The sequence below is a fragment of the Neoarius graeffei genome, chromosome 2 (genome assembly GCF_027579695.1).
Source record: "Neoarius graeffei isolate fNeoGra1 chromosome 2, fNeoGra1.pri, whole genome shotgun sequence".
NCBI lineage: Eukaryota > Metazoa > Chordata > Actinopteri > Siluriformes > Ariidae > Neoarius > Neoarius graeffei.
The window spans coordinates 101361963-101379496 of record NC_083570.1 but is presented as its reverse complement, the minus strand read 5'-3'; the positions used below and the strand labels follow the sequence as shown (position 1 = coordinate 101379496).

The following is a 17534-nucleotide window of genomic DNA, read 5'->3' as shown; positions in this document are numbered from 1 at the left end:
GAATTTGTGTTGGCTTAGAGTACTGTCCATTAACCTGAGCCATTCAAAAAAATAATGATAATACACATATGCATAGTACATATACACACCTGGCAGTCTCTCTCCACTCTGTGTTGCCATGTCGAATGGAGAGTTCATCCAGCTCAGTGAAGAGCTCATGAGGAATGTGTTCTACGTCACCGTCCTCAGTACCCAGAATACACTGTACACGCTGAGACGGAGTGTCTAATGGGAATAAGCAGAAAACAAGATGAGAGTGGAAGTGTGTGACCATGTGATCTGGGCTCCAGGTGTCCCATTAACAATCAGTCTGACACGTCTCCTACCTATACACACACACACACACACACGATCAGCTCAAGACAATTCTGTGGGTGTGAAAGTCAAACTGGCAAACAAGAGGAACCTTTTGATGAAGAAAATGGGTTGTAATTATACCTTTTTTCCCCAAAAGAAGCTGGAAATCAAATAAATGTTATTTTTAAACTAACAGCATTAATAATATACCATACAGTGGCGCTTGAAAGTTTGTGAACCCTTTAGAATTTTCTATATTTCTGCATAAATATGACCTAAACCATCATCAGATTTTCACACAAGTCCTAAAAGTAGATAAAGAGAACCTAGTTAAACAAATGAGACAAAAATATTATACTTGGTCATTTATTTATTGAGGAAAATGATCCAATATTACATATCTGTGAGTGGCAAAAGTATGTGAACCTCTAGGATTAACAGTTAATTTGAAGGTGAAATTAGAGTCAGGTGTTTTCAATCAATGGGATGACAATCAGGTGTGAGTGGGCACCCTGTTTTATTTAAAGAACAGGGATCCATCAAAGTCTGATCTTCACAACACATGTTTGTGGAACTGTATCATGGCATGAACAATGGAGATTTCTGAGGACCTCAGAAAAAGCGTTGTTGATGCTCATCAGACTGGAAAAGGTTACAAAACCATCTCTAAAGAGTTTGGACTCCACCAATCCATAGTGAGACAGATTGTGTACAAATGGAGGAAATTCAAGACCATTGTTACCCTCCCCAGGAGTGGTCAACCAACAAAGATCACTCCAAGAGCAAGGTGTGTAATAGTCGGCGAGGTCACAAAGGACCCCAGGGTACCTTCTAAGCAACTGAAGGCCTCTCTCACATTGGCTAATGTTAATGTTCATGAGTCCACTATCAGGAGAACACTGAACAACAAATGGTGTGCATGGCAGAGTTACAAGGAGAAAGCCACTGCTCTCCAAAAAGAACATTGCTGCTCGTCTGCAGTTTATTAAAGATCATTTGGACAAGCCAGAAGGCTATTGGAAAAATGTTCTGTGGACAGATGAGACCAAAATAGAACTTTTTGGTTTAAATGAGAAACGTTATGTTTGGAGAAAGGAAAACGCTGCATTCCAGCATAAGAACCTTATCCCATCTGTGAAACATGGTGGTGGTAGTATCATGGTTTGGGCCTGTTTTGCTGCATCTGGGCCAGGACAGCTTGCCATCATCAGTGGAACAATGAATTCTGAATTATACCAGCAAATTCTAAAGGAAAATATGTCAGGACATCTGTCCATGAACTGAATCTCAAGAGAAGGTGGGTCATGCAGCAAGACAACGACCCTAAGCACACAAGTTGTTCTACCAAAGAATGGTGAAAGAAGAATAAAGTTAATGTTTTGGAATGGCCAAGTCAAAGTCCTGACCTTAATCCAATCGAAATGTTGTGGAAAGACTTGAAGCGAGCAGTTCATGTGAGGAAACCCACCAACATCCCAGAGTTGAAGCTGTTCTGTACGGAGGAACGAGCTAAAATTCCTCCAAGCCAGTGTGCAGGACTGATTAACAGTTACCAGAAATGTTTAGTTGCAGTTATTGCTGCACAAGGGGGTCACACCAGATACTGAAAGCAAAGGTTCACATACTTTTGCCACTCACAGATATGTAATATTGGATCATTTTCCTCAATAAATAAATGAGCAAGTATAATATTTTTGTCCCATTTGTTTAACTGGTTTCTCTTTATCTACTTTTAGGACTTGTGTGAAAATCTGATGATGTTTTAGGTCATATTTATACAGAAATATAGAACATTCTAAAGGGTTCACAAACTTTCAAGCATCACTGTATATAGGGGAGAGTAGGGAGACCTGGGACATGTTTTCATCTTTTGTAGATTGTGTGAAATTCTTTACAGGTAGCATCACATTCATGTTATATTAAAGAGGATTTACTGTACCCTCTTACCATAACATTAGGTTTCTCAGCTTGTCACATATACTGGCCTTCAGGCTTCACTTTTTCTGTTTTTATTTTTTGCAGGGAGACACTGAGGGAATACATGGGACATTATGTTGGGAGACTTGGGACATAGTGAGTAGACATGGAGCAAAAATAAAATACATAGCTTAATCCTACATGTTTAATTTTTATTTATTATCAAAACTTGTAACATATGAACTGTATGAACACGCAGTGCTGGTACAGTGATAGAAAAATGTCAGTTAACCCAAAACCTGACTTGACAAAACAGATCCAGTCTCAAGAAGGAATGAAATAAGTTTAATCCTCAAGCAGGGACATGCCCACATTTTTAAAAACAATTTTATATTTGTAAAGCACAAGAAAAAACCTGTAACATGATGAACTGTCCCAACTCTCCCCCACCTGGACATTTTGGAAAAAAATCCTTAAATATTTTTCCCCAGAAATGAAGCTTAATAAATAATACTATATCTGGTAACTTGAGGCTACATACTTTAATTCCTAACACATCCCCAATTCACCAGCATACATTACACCATAGAATGGAGGTGGAGGCGAAGTAGAAAATACTGTACAAGTTTTGGTTGAGAAAAATATTGAACTTCACAAAACTTACTGCACTGTCCAGGTTCATGGCTCCAAAGGAAGTCAGTTAGTCTAAAGCAGGGACTCTCAATCTTTTCTACTGTAAGGCCCACCTATTCATACTTATAATGAGTCGGGGCCCATTAAAAAAGATCCCCAATTATTTTGGCTTATCTATTCTATTAAGAATCTAATAATCTATTATAAAGTGGATTAATGGGATGCAACATCACTCCCTGTTACAGATGGGAGTCCAGGAATTAAATAAGTGCCATAAAAACAAACTGTTTTTAATTGTAGGTATTGTATTTAAAACTGTATGGATGTCTCAGAAGCTGACAGAAAACCATGCATGCAGGACATTCTCAGTCAAAAGGGATTAATGATCCAAAAGTGGAGTCTGGGCGATTAACACAAGAACTTATTGCCATGTTTGTGTCCAGCAAACAAGCAAGTTATTAAAACCAAGAAGTACACTCAAAAGAAGTAGATAAAGAAACCATTCAATGGGATTAGATCCTTATACACTAACAAAGAAGGATTTTTCCTAAGAGTTGGAAAATTATTCATCCATTAAGTTCCCTGACATCTCAGACTACCTGGTGATGTAGACATCATTCTACACAGACACACAGATGAAAACCTGGAAGAGCATAGAGGCGTACAACTTTTTATATGTGGCTGGGTTAAAGATCTGGGGATCAGGACCCTATAAGATAGACGGCGGTAGACGGATCTAAGTGCAGGAAGATCTGGGGATCAGGACACTACAAGATAAATCCTGTCTCATTTATGCCTGTATAAGGAGGGATTTGGGGGCTTTTTGTACGTGTCTTTTTGGTGACATCAAATGCCACCCAGTAATTGTACCCTACTAAAAGTTAGCTTCAACTTGAAAAAAAATTGTAGCCCACTAGACGGCATTTTGCGGCCGCAGCCCAGTGGTTGAGAAACACTGCTCTAAGGGGCAACATCTAACTTCTGATGGAATCTAAAACCTGATTGGTTGAAATTAATTTATGGGAATACAACCTGTCCCAAGTCTCCCCAATCCCTGCTTTCCCCTAATATCGCCAGTGCAAATAGGTAAATCACAGTGTGTGTTTGTGTAATTAGTAACTATTTATCCAATAGCAATCTTCAATGTTCAATTCCCTGATCTGATTTTTTCAGAAGTTGTAGATTGATTTTTCTATAACAGTAGCTCTGATGGTAATTCCCAGCTGTAAATCAGATCACAAGCTTGTTCTAATAGGTTATTGGTTTTATAGTTAACAACGTACTCAAGAATTTGTATGGAGGACTCATCACATTATCACATAATCAATGCTGGTTTAAGAAAACCAAAACTGAACAGAATGTTACATTGAAAATAAATAAATAAATAAATAAATAAATAAATACTAAAGTTTTAACCTATTAGGATAGGTTTTGATTTTTTTTCATATTTACATATTTAGATTTTTTTTCTTAACACAATTTAGTATTTCTATATAGCTTTATTGTATATCCAGCCAAATTTTAGATTATTAAATGTACTTATGTACAAGAAATTAATTATTATTATTATTATTATTATTATTATTATTATTATTATTATTATTATTATTATATTCATTTTTAAAGAAATGAAATAAGTCAAAATTTTTCCAGAGTGAAAACATTATTTAAAAAAGTGCTTATCCGGTTAGTACTATTATTTTCATTATATCATTATATTCTAGTGTGATTTCACAAAACTATAGCCTAAACCAAAAAATGTTTTGCTGTAGGCCTAAATTGCTGTCCAGAATTTGTTATTTTCTGAACACCTGGTTACAGGAAGATATAGACAGATTTTTGAAGATGATGCAATGGCAGGAAAATCTGTGCAGAAAGTATTTTTCCTACAGTTCTGTAACAAATCTCACTGCAAACTAGAATGAAGCTCTCACATTTATAGGTGTCATACTGTGGCATCCTGCAGTGTCAATCAAAGAAAACATCCTTTACTTTAACATAAGTACTAAGAGGGTAGTTTTATTCTAACTGGTTTCCAGTTAAACATGAGTATGCGGAATGCTGGAATAGGAACATTATAAATAAATAAATAAATAAATAAATAAATAAAAATTCCTTCCACAGTGAACAATAAATTGTTTCTAATCCCTGGTCTGGCTTGTGTTCTAATTGTGCATTTGTTCTTGTTGGGACGCTGTGTAAAACATAAATAAAAACAATGTGAAGATTTGCAAATCATGGAAACCCTATATTTCATTGAAAAATAGTACAAGACAACATACCAAATGTTGAAACTGAGAAATCTTTGTTTTCTGAAAAATATATCCTCATTTTGAATTTGATGTCAGCAACACGTTTCAAAAAAGTTGGGACGGGCAACAAAAGACTGAAAAAGTTGTGTAATGATAAAAAAAAACTAATTTGTTTAATTGGCAACAGGTCCGTAACATGATTGGGTATAAAAAGAGCATCACAGAGAGGCGGAGTCTCTCAGAAGTAAAGATGGGGAGGGGTTCACTGCTCTGTGAAAGACTGCATGGGCAAACAATGCAGCAATTTAAGAATAACGAAACATTCTCAATGTAAAATTGCAAAGAATTCGGGGATCACATCATCTCTGGTAATATGCTGTCATCCAGATAAAAAATTTTTCAAGGAAAGCCTTCCTTCTTTCAGCAAGACAATGCCAAACCGCTTTCTGCACATATTAAAACTGCATGGCTCCGTAGTAAAAGAGTCCGAGTGCTAAACTGGCCTGCCTAAAGTCCAGACCTGTCTCCCATTTAAAACATTTGGTGCATTATTAAACGCAAAATATGACAAAGTAGACCCCGAACTTGAGCAACTGAAATTGTATATCAGGCAAAAATGGGACATTACTCTTTCAAAACTACAGCAGTTGGTCTCCTCAGTTCCCAAACTTTTACAGTGTTGTTAAAAGTAGAGGTGATGCAATACAGTGGTAAACATGCCCCTGTCCCAACTTTTCTGAAATGTGTTGCTGACACCAAATTCAAAATGAGCATATATTTTTCAAAAAACAATAAAAATTTCTGTTTCAACATTTGATATGTTGTCTTTGTTCTATTTTCAATGAAATATAGGGTTTCCATGATTTGCAAATTATCGCATTCTGTTTTCATTTACAGTTTACACAGCATCCCCACTTGTTTTGGAATTGGTGTTGTATTCTGCAAATTGTTTATTATTCTAAACTCAAAAGAGTATAACATGCAGTATGTTTACAAAATCCTGTTAGCAAACTAGTCACTGAGTACACCACTAAGACCATTGCGAGATGGAACAGAGTGCCATTTAAAGTCAAGATAATCTTATGCTTTACACACAAATGAATTGAAAGAGAAGATGAAAGGTTTATTAATCTCAAAGAACTGAGGATATGTCCTTAGATAAGGCTTACCTTGTGCAAGAGATTCTCTCTCCCCTGCATCCTGCTCAGATTCTCTCTCTTTGGTTCTCCTGTGGTGGTGTCTGTGTCCTCGGTGTCTACGCTTGTGTCTGTTCTCCTTCCCAAAAGGGACATGAACTCCCACATACACAGCCCTGTGACCTTGGACAGAGAGCACAGACACAATTAATGGTATAAGTAGTGATTTTGGAGGATGTTAGATGCCATTTTGAAATTCAAAGTCCAAACAAATATCCTGTGCAGGGTTGCAGTAGATCTGGAGATTTTACAAGACTGGACAACATCCTGAAAGGGATTTGAGTCCATCACAGGGCACCAAGAGACATTTGGACACTCACATCTCTTTCATGTCCACTCAAAAACACTTGCATTTAATGCAAAAGGCAGCACTTTCTGAACTGACAAGCAGCATGATTGACAGGCAACTAGAGACAGCTCCTTGTCCTGATTGTTTGGATGTTGGTGGTCCATATAATTAAGTTTTTCTCTCTCTGAATCTGGGACATGACACAGACCAGAGACTCTCTAGTTGTCAGAATGCAAGGAAAACTTAATCAAGTATTACATAAAGTGTTCTATAAACCTCATTTCTAGAAAAGTTGGGATATTTTCCAAAATGTAATAATAACAAAAATCTGTGATTTGTTAATTCAAGTGAACCTTTATTGAACTTACAAAAGAACAAAGAAAGGATTTTCAATAGTTTTACTGACCAACTTAATTGTATTTTGTAAATATAAGTAATGTTAGAATTTGATGTTGCAACACACTTAAAAAAGTTGGGACAGAGATAAAATAAGACTGAAAAGTTTATTGGATATTCAAGTAACACCTTTTTGGAAGATAAGCAGGTTCATTGGTAACATGATTGGGTATAAAAGGAGCTGCACCAAAGGCTCAGTCATTGCAAGCATGGATGGGGCGTGGCTCACTCTTTTGTGCCAAAATTCGTGAGAGAATTGTTAGTCAATTCCAAAAGAACATTTCTCAACACAAGATTTTAGGTTTTTCAAAATCTACAGAACATCATATTGTGAAAAGATTCAGGGAATTCAGAGACATCTCAGTACGTAAAGGGTAAGGTCGGAAGCCACTGTTGAATGTGCATGACCTTCGAGCCCTCTGGCGGCATTGCCTGAGAAACCATCATGCTAATGTGACAAATATAGCCACATGGGCTCGGAAGTATTTCGGAAAACCATCATCACTTAACACAGTCTGCCACTGTATCCAGAAATGCAACCTGGAACTGTATTACACAAGGAGGAAGCCATTCATCAATTCTAGTCAGAAAACACTGCTGATTTCTCTGGGCCTGAACTCTCAGATGGACCGAAAGACAGTGGAAATGTCTGCTTTGGTCAGATGAGTCACATTTCAGCTTGTTTTTGGGAAAACTGGACATCAAATTCTCAGTGCCAAAGGTGAACACAGCCATCCAGTTTGTTATCAGAGAAAGATGTAAAAACCAGCATCTGTGATAGTATGGGGGCATCAGTGCCCACGGCATGGGTTAGTTGCATGTGTGTGAAGATACCATTGATGTGGTGGTGTATATTGGGATTTTAGAGAGACATGTCACCTTGATGGCAACATCTCTTCCCAGGAAGTTCATGGTTATTTGAGCAGAACAGTGCCAGGCCTCATTCTGCATGGCCTACAACAGCATGGCTTTGTAGACAGAGTGTGTGTGCTTGACTGGCCTGCTGCCAGTCCAGATCTGTCTCCTATTGAGAATGTATGGTGCATCATGAAGAGGAGAATCAGATAACGGCGACCACAGACTGTTGAGCAGCTGAAGTCTTGTATCAAGTAAAAATTCCAATTGCAAAACTGCAACAATTAGTATCCTCAGATCCCATACAATTAAAAAGTGTTATTAAAATGAAAGGATCTCATCTCATCTCATTATCTCTAGCCGCTTTATCCTTCTACAGGGTCGCAGGGAAGCTGGAGCCTATCCCAGCTGACAACGGGCGAAAGGCGGGGTACACCCTGGACAAGTCGCCAGGTCATCACAGGGCTGACACATAGACACAGACAACCATTCACACTCACATTCACACCTACGGTCAATTTAGAGTCACCAGTTAACCTAACCTGCATGTCTTTGGACTGTGGGGGAAACTGGAGCACCCAGAGGAAACCCACGCGGACACGGGGAGAACATGCAAACTCCACACAGAAAGGCCCTCGCCGGCCACAGGGCTCGAACCCGGACCTTCTTGCTGTGAGGCAACAGCGCTAACCACTACACCACCGTGCCGCCCACCTCATAAAATATAATCTCATATTGAGATGTTCCTGGGACAACTGTGGTACTGTTTGAGCACATCCTGACCCAAATCAATATCGCAGGACAGCCAGCTGGGCTAAAGTGATATTAGGGATAGTAGCTCCAGAAGAGGTTCCTTGGAACATCTCCTCAGCAGTTGCCCAAAAGCCCTGGGAGATGGTCACTACCGTTGGCATCATGACCAGGTCCTCAAGGCAATTGCGGACAGTGTAGCCACAGCCATCCACAATAACAAGGACCACCACCAGTCCAAGCGGCTCATCTTTGTGAGAGCCAGTGAGAAGCCGCGTTCACATTCAGGACCAAAGGCTGGCCTCCTCACCACTGCCAGTAACTGATATTTGGAAGTGGACCTTGGCAAGCAGCTTAAGTTCCCAGCCCAGATAGTACCATCGCTTCAGCAGTCTGACATGATCATTGTCTCAAGATCCACCAAGCAACTGATCATGCTGGAATTAACTGTACCCTGGGAAGAGCTTGTGGACGAGGCCAACAAGAGAAAGTGCGCCAAGTACCAGGAGCTTGTGGACACATGCCAAAGGCAAGGCTGGCGAGTCTGATGTGAGCCAATGGAAGTGGGTTGCCAAGGCTTTGCAGGGCAGTCACTCTGCAGGGTATTTACAATGCTAGGCATCACAGGGCAAGCAAAGAAGAAAGCCATGAAGAATGCAGCAGAAGCCACAGAGAAAGCCACAAGGTGGCTTTGGATTAAGAGGGCGGATCCTTGGACGAATGCTGCTGGGACACAAGCTGGGGTCTGATCAACCCTGGCTGGGTCACCTGGGAGAGGGTGTATGACAGTGAAAGACTCGAAACACCCAATGACTGCAGGTTACATCACTGATGATGCATCCTAGCACATCCATGAGATGAATCTTTCATCTATCTATTCATCTATGAGATGTATCTTTCATCTAAGTTGGTTGGTAAAACTGTTGAAAAGCTTTTCTTTGTACTTTTGTCAGTTAAATAAAGGTTCATGTGGATTAACAAATCACAGATTTTTGTTTTTATTGCATTTTGGAATATATCCCAACTTTTCTGGAAATGGGGTTAGTAAATTTAAATACACTGACCCCAACAGTAAAACCATAAGAAACATCATAATATATAATCTCATATTGAGATGTTCCTGGGACAACTGTGGTACTGTTTGAGGACATCCTGACCTAAATCAATATCACAGGACAGCCAGCTGGGCTAAACTGATATTAGGGATAGTAGTTCTGTTCACTAGAGCTAATTTTGAACTATTAGCACAGGGTATAAATCCTTCATACATCCTAATACATGGATTTCCTCGTCTTTGAACAGAAAGAACATTCAGATCCTGCTACACACTCAGGATCGCCATTTAAGAACAGAGTTGTAAAAGTAGTACAGAACTTTGCATGATCCCTTCATACTTCATGAGGAGAATTTTTGCAAATGCTGTTTTGCTTTTCTTGTTTTCTGTTAAACAAAGATAAATTAAGATAAAGATAAATGGCCAGACTGGTTGGACAGAAATTCTACAATAACTCAAATAGTCACTCTTTACAGCAGTGGTGAGCAGAAAAAGCATCTCACAACAAACATCAGCAAAAAAAAAAACAGGAAACTGAAGCTACACTGGCGCATGGTCACCAAAACAGTCAAACACTGGAAAAACATCACCTGGTCTTTTTCCAAAGACCAGTACAGGTGTAAGACTACAAGGACTCAGTTTTATTTACTTGCCTTTTTCAGTTCTGTCTGAAGACCAACTTGAGATAAATCTCTAACATACTCTATCCCTCTACATCCATGCTTCAGATTCTTCAACATTACAATATAATCATCTTGAATGCTCTTTTATATTCATTTATTTGTTCAATCTTGCCATACTGTGGGGTCTGACTGAAGGCGAGCTTGTGTTTATCCTCACTGATAAATTCACAGCAGGTGATACATTCATTTTCCTTGGCAGGCAGAGTCTGACAAAAAACTGAGACTACAATTCCACAGAGCAAATGTCACGATGAACAAATAACTAAATAATCTGACAGTTTGTATTTTTCATCAATAATACATTTCTGATAATTCTTTTGTTTTTACATGAGGTGCTGAAGGCTTCATAACTCATGGATGGATAAATGTATATACGAACATACAGATGGATAGTTTTTGTGTAGCGGGTTTTTGGTAGTAAAAATATAAGTATTGAATACATGACCAAAAACACTGTGTCCATAGAGGGAGGGAGAGAGAGAGAGAGAGAATGTAAGGATAGATAGCTAGATAGGTAAACACTTGAGGGATGAATGACCATGCAGATGGATGGATGGATGGATGGATGGATGGATGGATGGATGGATGGATGGATGGATGGATAATGGCTATACAGATGGATGAATGGATGAATGATTGTGGCAGGCTGGCCGACTAGCTGGTTGGATGGATGGATGGATGGATGGATAGATGGATGGATGGATGATTATGTGGCTGGATAGATGGACGGACAGACAGACAGATGAATGGAGGGATGACTTTATGGATGGATGGATGGATGGATGGATGGATGGATGGATGGATGGATGGATGGATGGATGGATGGATGATTATGTGGCAGACTGGCTGGCTGACTGGCTGGCTGGCTAGATGGATGGATGATTATGTGGCTGGATGGATGGACAGACAGATGGATGGAGGGAGGGATGACTAGATGGATGGATGGATGGATGGATGGATGGATGGATGGATGGATGGATGGATGGATGGATGGATATAGTACAGACAGGTGGATGGATGAATGATTATGTGCCTGGCTGGCTGGCTGGCTGGCTGGCTGGCTGGCTGGATGGATGGATGGATGGATGGATGGATGGATGATACACTATATTACTGGATGAAAGATAATATACACATACCAATGAATGGATGTACTTACTCTCTACTTCTTCAGTCTCGAAGTCTGCATGTAATGCTGATCTGATCTTGCCGTAGTCAACAACAGCCTCTTCACTGTGACTCTATCACACACACACACACAAATAGCATCAAGCTGTGAGATGTGTGTTTCTAGATGGCATGTAGCAGGTACACACCGTCTCAGCCTTTTAGACACAAACTGCAAAATAAATGTGCCAAGAGCTACTGAGGTTCAGCTGTAGCTTTAACTTCCCTGGTAGAGACATAAACATCTAACTACACTTAAAGATTCCCCCTCACAGCCATGCCAACCTCCCACACACACACACACACACACACACAATAATAGAAGGCCACCTGAATGATTGATTTTGGACAGGGTGAAGTAATGAAGCTCTCACTCAGAAAGTATATGTAAGAGGGAGAGGAGGTTTTCACATTTTCTCCCCATGAGAAAAAAAAAATGCCTGATCTGAAACTCATTGCTCACATTTTTTATTCAGTCTAAAACACAGCCTCTTCAAATGTAAATCGTTATTTGACTTTAAAAATTTGCATCAGCTCCTATTTGATTAAACCTGTGATTAATGTTGTTATATTAATTAAAATATTCAACATTCAGATTAGTCAGTCTCTCTCTCTCTCTCTCTCTCTCTCTCTCTCTCTCTCTCTCTCTCACACACACACACACACACACACATTCAAATCAACTCTTGCCTTTTAAACAGCCAAATGACATTTAGGATATCAGAAAACAACATGAACCTCATAATTATGCTTGAATCTAAAAATACAAGTCACACAACTCGCATTCACACACACACGCCTTTTCTCAGTGACAGGATCCAAAACACTGGGTCTAATTATTATGTAAAGCAGCATCACAAATGCCACAACCACCAGGCTCTCTCTGTCTGCATCCTGACATTAATTACACTCTATTGCACAATCTCATACCCACCACTACCACCACCACCAGATATAATCCTCCAGGATCAGACAGTGGCATCAGTGAGCCGGGTGCTTCTCTAATATTCAAACACAATGCAGGTGGATCAGTGAAGCTCTTACACATTACACAATTAGGTGGTGGTCACGCCTCAATGCAGAGTTAAAATATTTAACGATATGAGCAAGAGGGGCTTAAATTCTATGTACAAAAGTGTGGCTCACCCTTTCATTACTCTCACCCAAAAATCTATCACAATCAACTGCGGAATTAAACAAACAAACCAACAGTTAAGGGGTACAGTTTGCAAAAAAAAATACATATTGCAGTAGTAAGTTCAATTTAAAAATAAAAATAAATAATCCAAAAGTCCTTATTCCTCCTTTAGGGTTCAGTGATTGCCACCTACAGGAAGGAGAGGACATTTTGACAGAACTTGACAAAGACATTGACCATGTCCTGAACATCTCCATGCTAAACTCACTTACAGTGTAAAATGTAAAGGTAGCATTCTGTCAATAAATGTTTACTAAACAGACAATCAAGAAGAAAAAGCAACTTATGGAAACCAGGATGGAAGCAGGAGCTTGTGGGTAGAAGGAACAATGAATTTAAGCGATGTATCAAGATGGGAGCAGAAGGTTGTGGAGATCAGAAACAGAGCTCGAGCTTATAGGTCTCAGGAGGAGAGTTGGAAACTGTGGGTCTCAGGATGGGACCATGAGCTTGTAGGTGTCAGGATGGGAGTGGTAGCTTGTGGAGATCACAATGAGAGCAAGAGTTAGTGGGTGTTGATGGGAGGAGGAGCTTGTGGGGGTCGGGAAGGGGAACAGAAGATTGTGGGGGTCAGGATGAGAACAGAAGCTTGTGGAACTCGTGAGGAGAGCAGGAGCTTGTGGGTGTCAGGAAAGGAGCAGGAACTTGTGGAACTCAGGGTGGAAGCAGATGCTTGTGGGGGCCAGGAGGGGAGGAGGAACTTGTGAAGCTCAGGATAAGAGCAGGAGCTTGTGGGCGTCAATGGGAGCAGGAACTTGTAGGTGTCAGGAATGGAGCAGGAACTTGTGGATTTCAGAATGGGAGCAGAAGCTTGTGGGGGTCAGGATGGGAGCAGAAGCTTGTGGGGGTCAGGATGGGAGCAGAAGCTTGTGGGGGTCAGGATGGGAGCAGAAGCTTGTGGGGGTCAGGATGGGAGCAGAAGCTTGTGGAGATGACGATGAGACCAGGAGCTAGTGGGTGTCAGGATGGGAGCAATAGCTTGTGGCTATCAGGAAGGGAGCAGGAACTTGTGGAGTTCAGGATAGGAGCAGGAGCTTGTGGGTGTCGATGGGAGCAGAAGCTTGTGGAGATTAGGATTAGAGCAGAAGCTTATGGGTGTCAGGAAAGGAGCAGGAGCTTGTGGAGCTCAGGATGGGAGCAGGAACTTGTGGTTGTCGATGTGAGCAGAAGCTTGTGGAGATCAGGATTAGAGCAGAAGCATATGGGTGTCAGGAAAGGAGCAAGAGCTTGTGGAGCTCAGGATGGGAGCAGGAGCTTGTGGGTGTCAATGGGAGCAGAAGTTTGTGGGTGTCAGGAAGGGAGCAGGAACTTGTGAAGCTCAGGATAGGAGCAGTAGTTTGTGGTCGTCGATGGGAGCAGGATCTTGTAGAGCTGAGGATGAGGGTGGGAGCTTGTGGAGCTCAGGATGCAAGCAGGAGTTCATGGGTATTGATGAGAGCAGGAACTTGTGGGTGTTAGGACGGGAGTCGGAACTTGTGGAGCTCACAATGGGAGCAGAAGCTTGTAGGGGTCAGGATGGGAGCAGAAGCAAGGACAGGACAAAATACCCAAAACCCCATGACAAGAGCAGGACCTTGTAGCCCTCAAAATGAATTGAAGTGTGAGGCTTCAGGACATGAAAATAAATTTGTGGCCATCATGCCGAGCTTGGTATGTGGTACCATCTTCTATATTGCAGAATATTTTTAAAAAGTATTAAAATATGTATTAGCAAACATAGTAGCTAATAGTTTCAGTGCAAAATTTAAGAAATAAGCTTGCTAGGCCCTAGATTAGATTTTTAGTCACTGGGAAGAGTCAGAAAGTCATTAAATCTAGCGACAAAGTCATGAAATTAGCAACTCCGGTAGTAAGTCAAAAGGAGAGAAAATGGCCACAAAAATGAGCAACCTCCTCAAAACTTTTTGTGACCAGGCCATTGGTGTTTTAAGATTTACCCATTTTCATTGAGAAACCAGGTGAATGTTTGTCTTTTTGTTCACATATGGTATTTTGAAAATTTACCTGTTTTTTTCTGACTTTATGTGATGAAAAGATGCAAATTTGCCCGTTTCCTCAAGGAAAATTGGTCAATCTTAAAACACCAGTGTCCTGGTCATGAAAGCAAAGTTTGAGGAGATTATTAATAGGCATTTTCTATACCTCTGAGGCATAAGCAATTAGGAAATGACACTTAGGCCAAGTTTACATTAGACCGTATCTGTCTCGTTTTCTTCGCGGATGCACTGTCCGTTTACATTAAAACGCCTGGAAACGCCGGGAAACAGGAATCTGCCAGGGTCCACGTATTCAATCCAGATCGTGTCTGATCTGGTGCTGTGTAAACATTGAGAATACGCGGATACGCTGTGCTGAGCTCTAGCTGGCGTCGTCATTGGACAACGTCACTGTGACCTCCACCTTCCTGATTCGCTGGCGTTGGTCATGTGACGCGACTGCTGAAAAACGGCGCGGACTTCCACCTTGTATCACCTTTCATTAAAGAGTATATAAGTATGAAAATACTGCAAATACTGATGCAAATACTGCCCATTGTGTAGTTATGATGCTCTTTAGGCTTGCCATCCTTCCACTTGCAAGTGGTAAGTGACTTGCGCACAGCGGCTCAGTCCCGAATCACTGCTCGTGCGCTTCACTCGCGCGCTCTGTGAGCTGCGCAGGGCCGGAGTGCGCACCCTCCAGAGGGCACTCGCTGTTCAGGGCGGAGTGATTTGGAGCGCAGCCGCTGAGGAGGAAGCGCTGAGCCGCACTGACACATTTCAACTTACGTGCCGAATTAGTCATGTGATTAGCATATCCGTATATTGGCGTTGCTGTGTTCACGCGAATCGTGTATTGGCGTTGCTGTGTGCACGCTAATCGTTTTTAAAAATGTTAATCTGATGATCCGCTGATACGGTCTAATGTAAACCCCACCTTAGTACCTAGGACCAAAAAAGGTTACGTAGTGTAATTACTGGTCTTTGTGCCAGTGAAAGTGTGTAATTGTTGCTGATTGCTTTGTTGAGTGTGTTATTTGAGGACAAGCACAAGGCTAATCAGACTGGGTCTCCAGTCCACCAGAGGCTTTTGGTTATTAATAGCAGCTTTAAATGTGGTAGTACCCAGTACTGATCAGTATGCTATATCAACATAACAATGGAATGGCAAGAACATAATCCGCAAAGGGCAAAGCTGCTCAGGGACTTGTATTGAGCTGCCAGGATCAGATCTACATCAACACATGAAGCAAATTCTCTCTCTCTCCCTCTCTCTACTTAGAGCTCATGTCCCTCAGCACCTCCAAGGCACTGGTTTCCTTGGAGTGTTCAAAGTGAGCTGATAAAATGCTGTGTTTATGTTTACTTAGGCACTAGGGTCTGATGTTAACTTGTTAGCGAGTAGATAGCATTATCATTATTGCTTTGTGACCGTGATAACAAAATAAAAAATAAAAAAAAAAACACCAGAATGTAGAGGTTTGCCCAAACACAGCTTGCGTTTAGCAGTGAGCATTTAGTGTTTAGCAGAGGTTTGGGCTGAAGAGAAAGCTGTGAAAGAACTGTGATGCAACAGATGCACCATGGTGTTCACAACCAAAACACACCACAGGTGGCTAGAAATAGCACGTGCGTGCGTGTGTGTGTGCGCGCATGCACATGTTTTTATATACTACTGAGGACCAAATGTCCCCACAAGGTAAGTAAAACCTGACAATTTCAACTTTGTGGGGACATTCGGATGGTCCCCACAAGGAAATTGCTGTTGTGTTTGTTTGTTTTTTAAACAAAAATTGAAATAAATAAATAAATAAATAAATAACTAAACTAGCCAAAAAGTTGATTTTTTATTACTGAGGTTAAGGTTAGGTGCAAGCACAGCATTAATTAACTGCAATAATAATGTCAATGGAAGGTCCTCACAAGGATAGTGAGACAAACGTGTGTGTGTGTGTGTGTGTGTGTGTGTGTGTGTGTGTGTGTGTGTGTGTGTGTGTGAGAGAGAGTGTAAGATCAGCCCTGATTCCTACAAGACTCACACACCTACACAGGCCCTCTTCACTGGAAATACATCAGAATTGGCTGTATACACTGGAACATTTCATAGCAGTGTGTGTGTGTGTGTGTGTGTAAGTCTGTTTCTGGTCTATAACAGTCCTATGTATCATGCTGAGAGATATCACCTGTCTGGGAAGTGTGATGTGTGGCACAGGATAAGCCGTCCCCTACCCCCAACTCACACACTCAACAGGATGTTTGTAGCTGTGCCAAAGCAACACTGAGTACACGCGCACATGCGTGCACACACGCACACACGCACACACACACAGAGTAATGTCCAGAGGCCCAGTTCAAGTTTGAAACCAGTGTAAAATATCATCCTAGTTCCAGTTTAGACAGAAGTGCCGCATTTACACTCAACACTCCTCAGAGGTGCTACGCGCCTCGTCGGCTATCAGCTCATGTACGACTTGATTTCATGGAATAACTGTTAAATATATTTAGTATATTTTAGTATGGGGCGGCACGGTGGTGTAGTGGTTAGCGCTGTCGCCTCACAGCAAGAAGGTCCGGGTTCGAGCCCCGGGGCCGGCGAGGGCCTTTCTGTGTGGAGTTTGCATGTTCTCCCCGTGTCCGCGTGGGTTTCCTCCGGGTGCTCCGGTTTCCCCCACAGTCCAAAGACATGCAGGTTAGGTTAACTGGTGACTCTAAATTGACCGTAGGTGTGAATGGTTGTCTGTGTCTATGTGTCAGCCCTGTGATGACCTGGAGACTTGTCCAGGGTGTACCCCGCCTTTCGCCCGTAGTCAGCTGGGATAGGCTCCAGCTTGCCTGCGACCCTGTAGAAGGATAAAGCGGCTAGAGGAG

At 41.3% G+C, this 17534-nt stretch overlaps 1 protein-coding gene across 3 annotated transcripts in view; it reads right to left on the bottom strand.

Moving 5' to 3' along the window:
* The window catches only part of LOC132882073 (sodium bicarbonate cotransporter 3-like), a 118942-nt gene that overhangs the window by 98383 nt on the left and 3025 nt on the right, over positions 1-17534 (bottom strand). For all 3 annotated transcript variants that reach the window (XM_060915303.1, XM_060915301.1, XM_060915302.1), the window contains exons 2-4: positions 11482-11563; positions 6269-6418; positions 90-225 (exon numbers count right to left, since the gene is read on the bottom strand). In XM_060915303.1, the coding sequence (XP_060771286.1) occupies positions 90-225; positions 6269-6418; positions 11482-11563 (368 nt within the window). The remainder of the gene's footprint in view (positions 1-89; positions 226-6268; positions 6419-11481; positions 11564-17534) is intronic.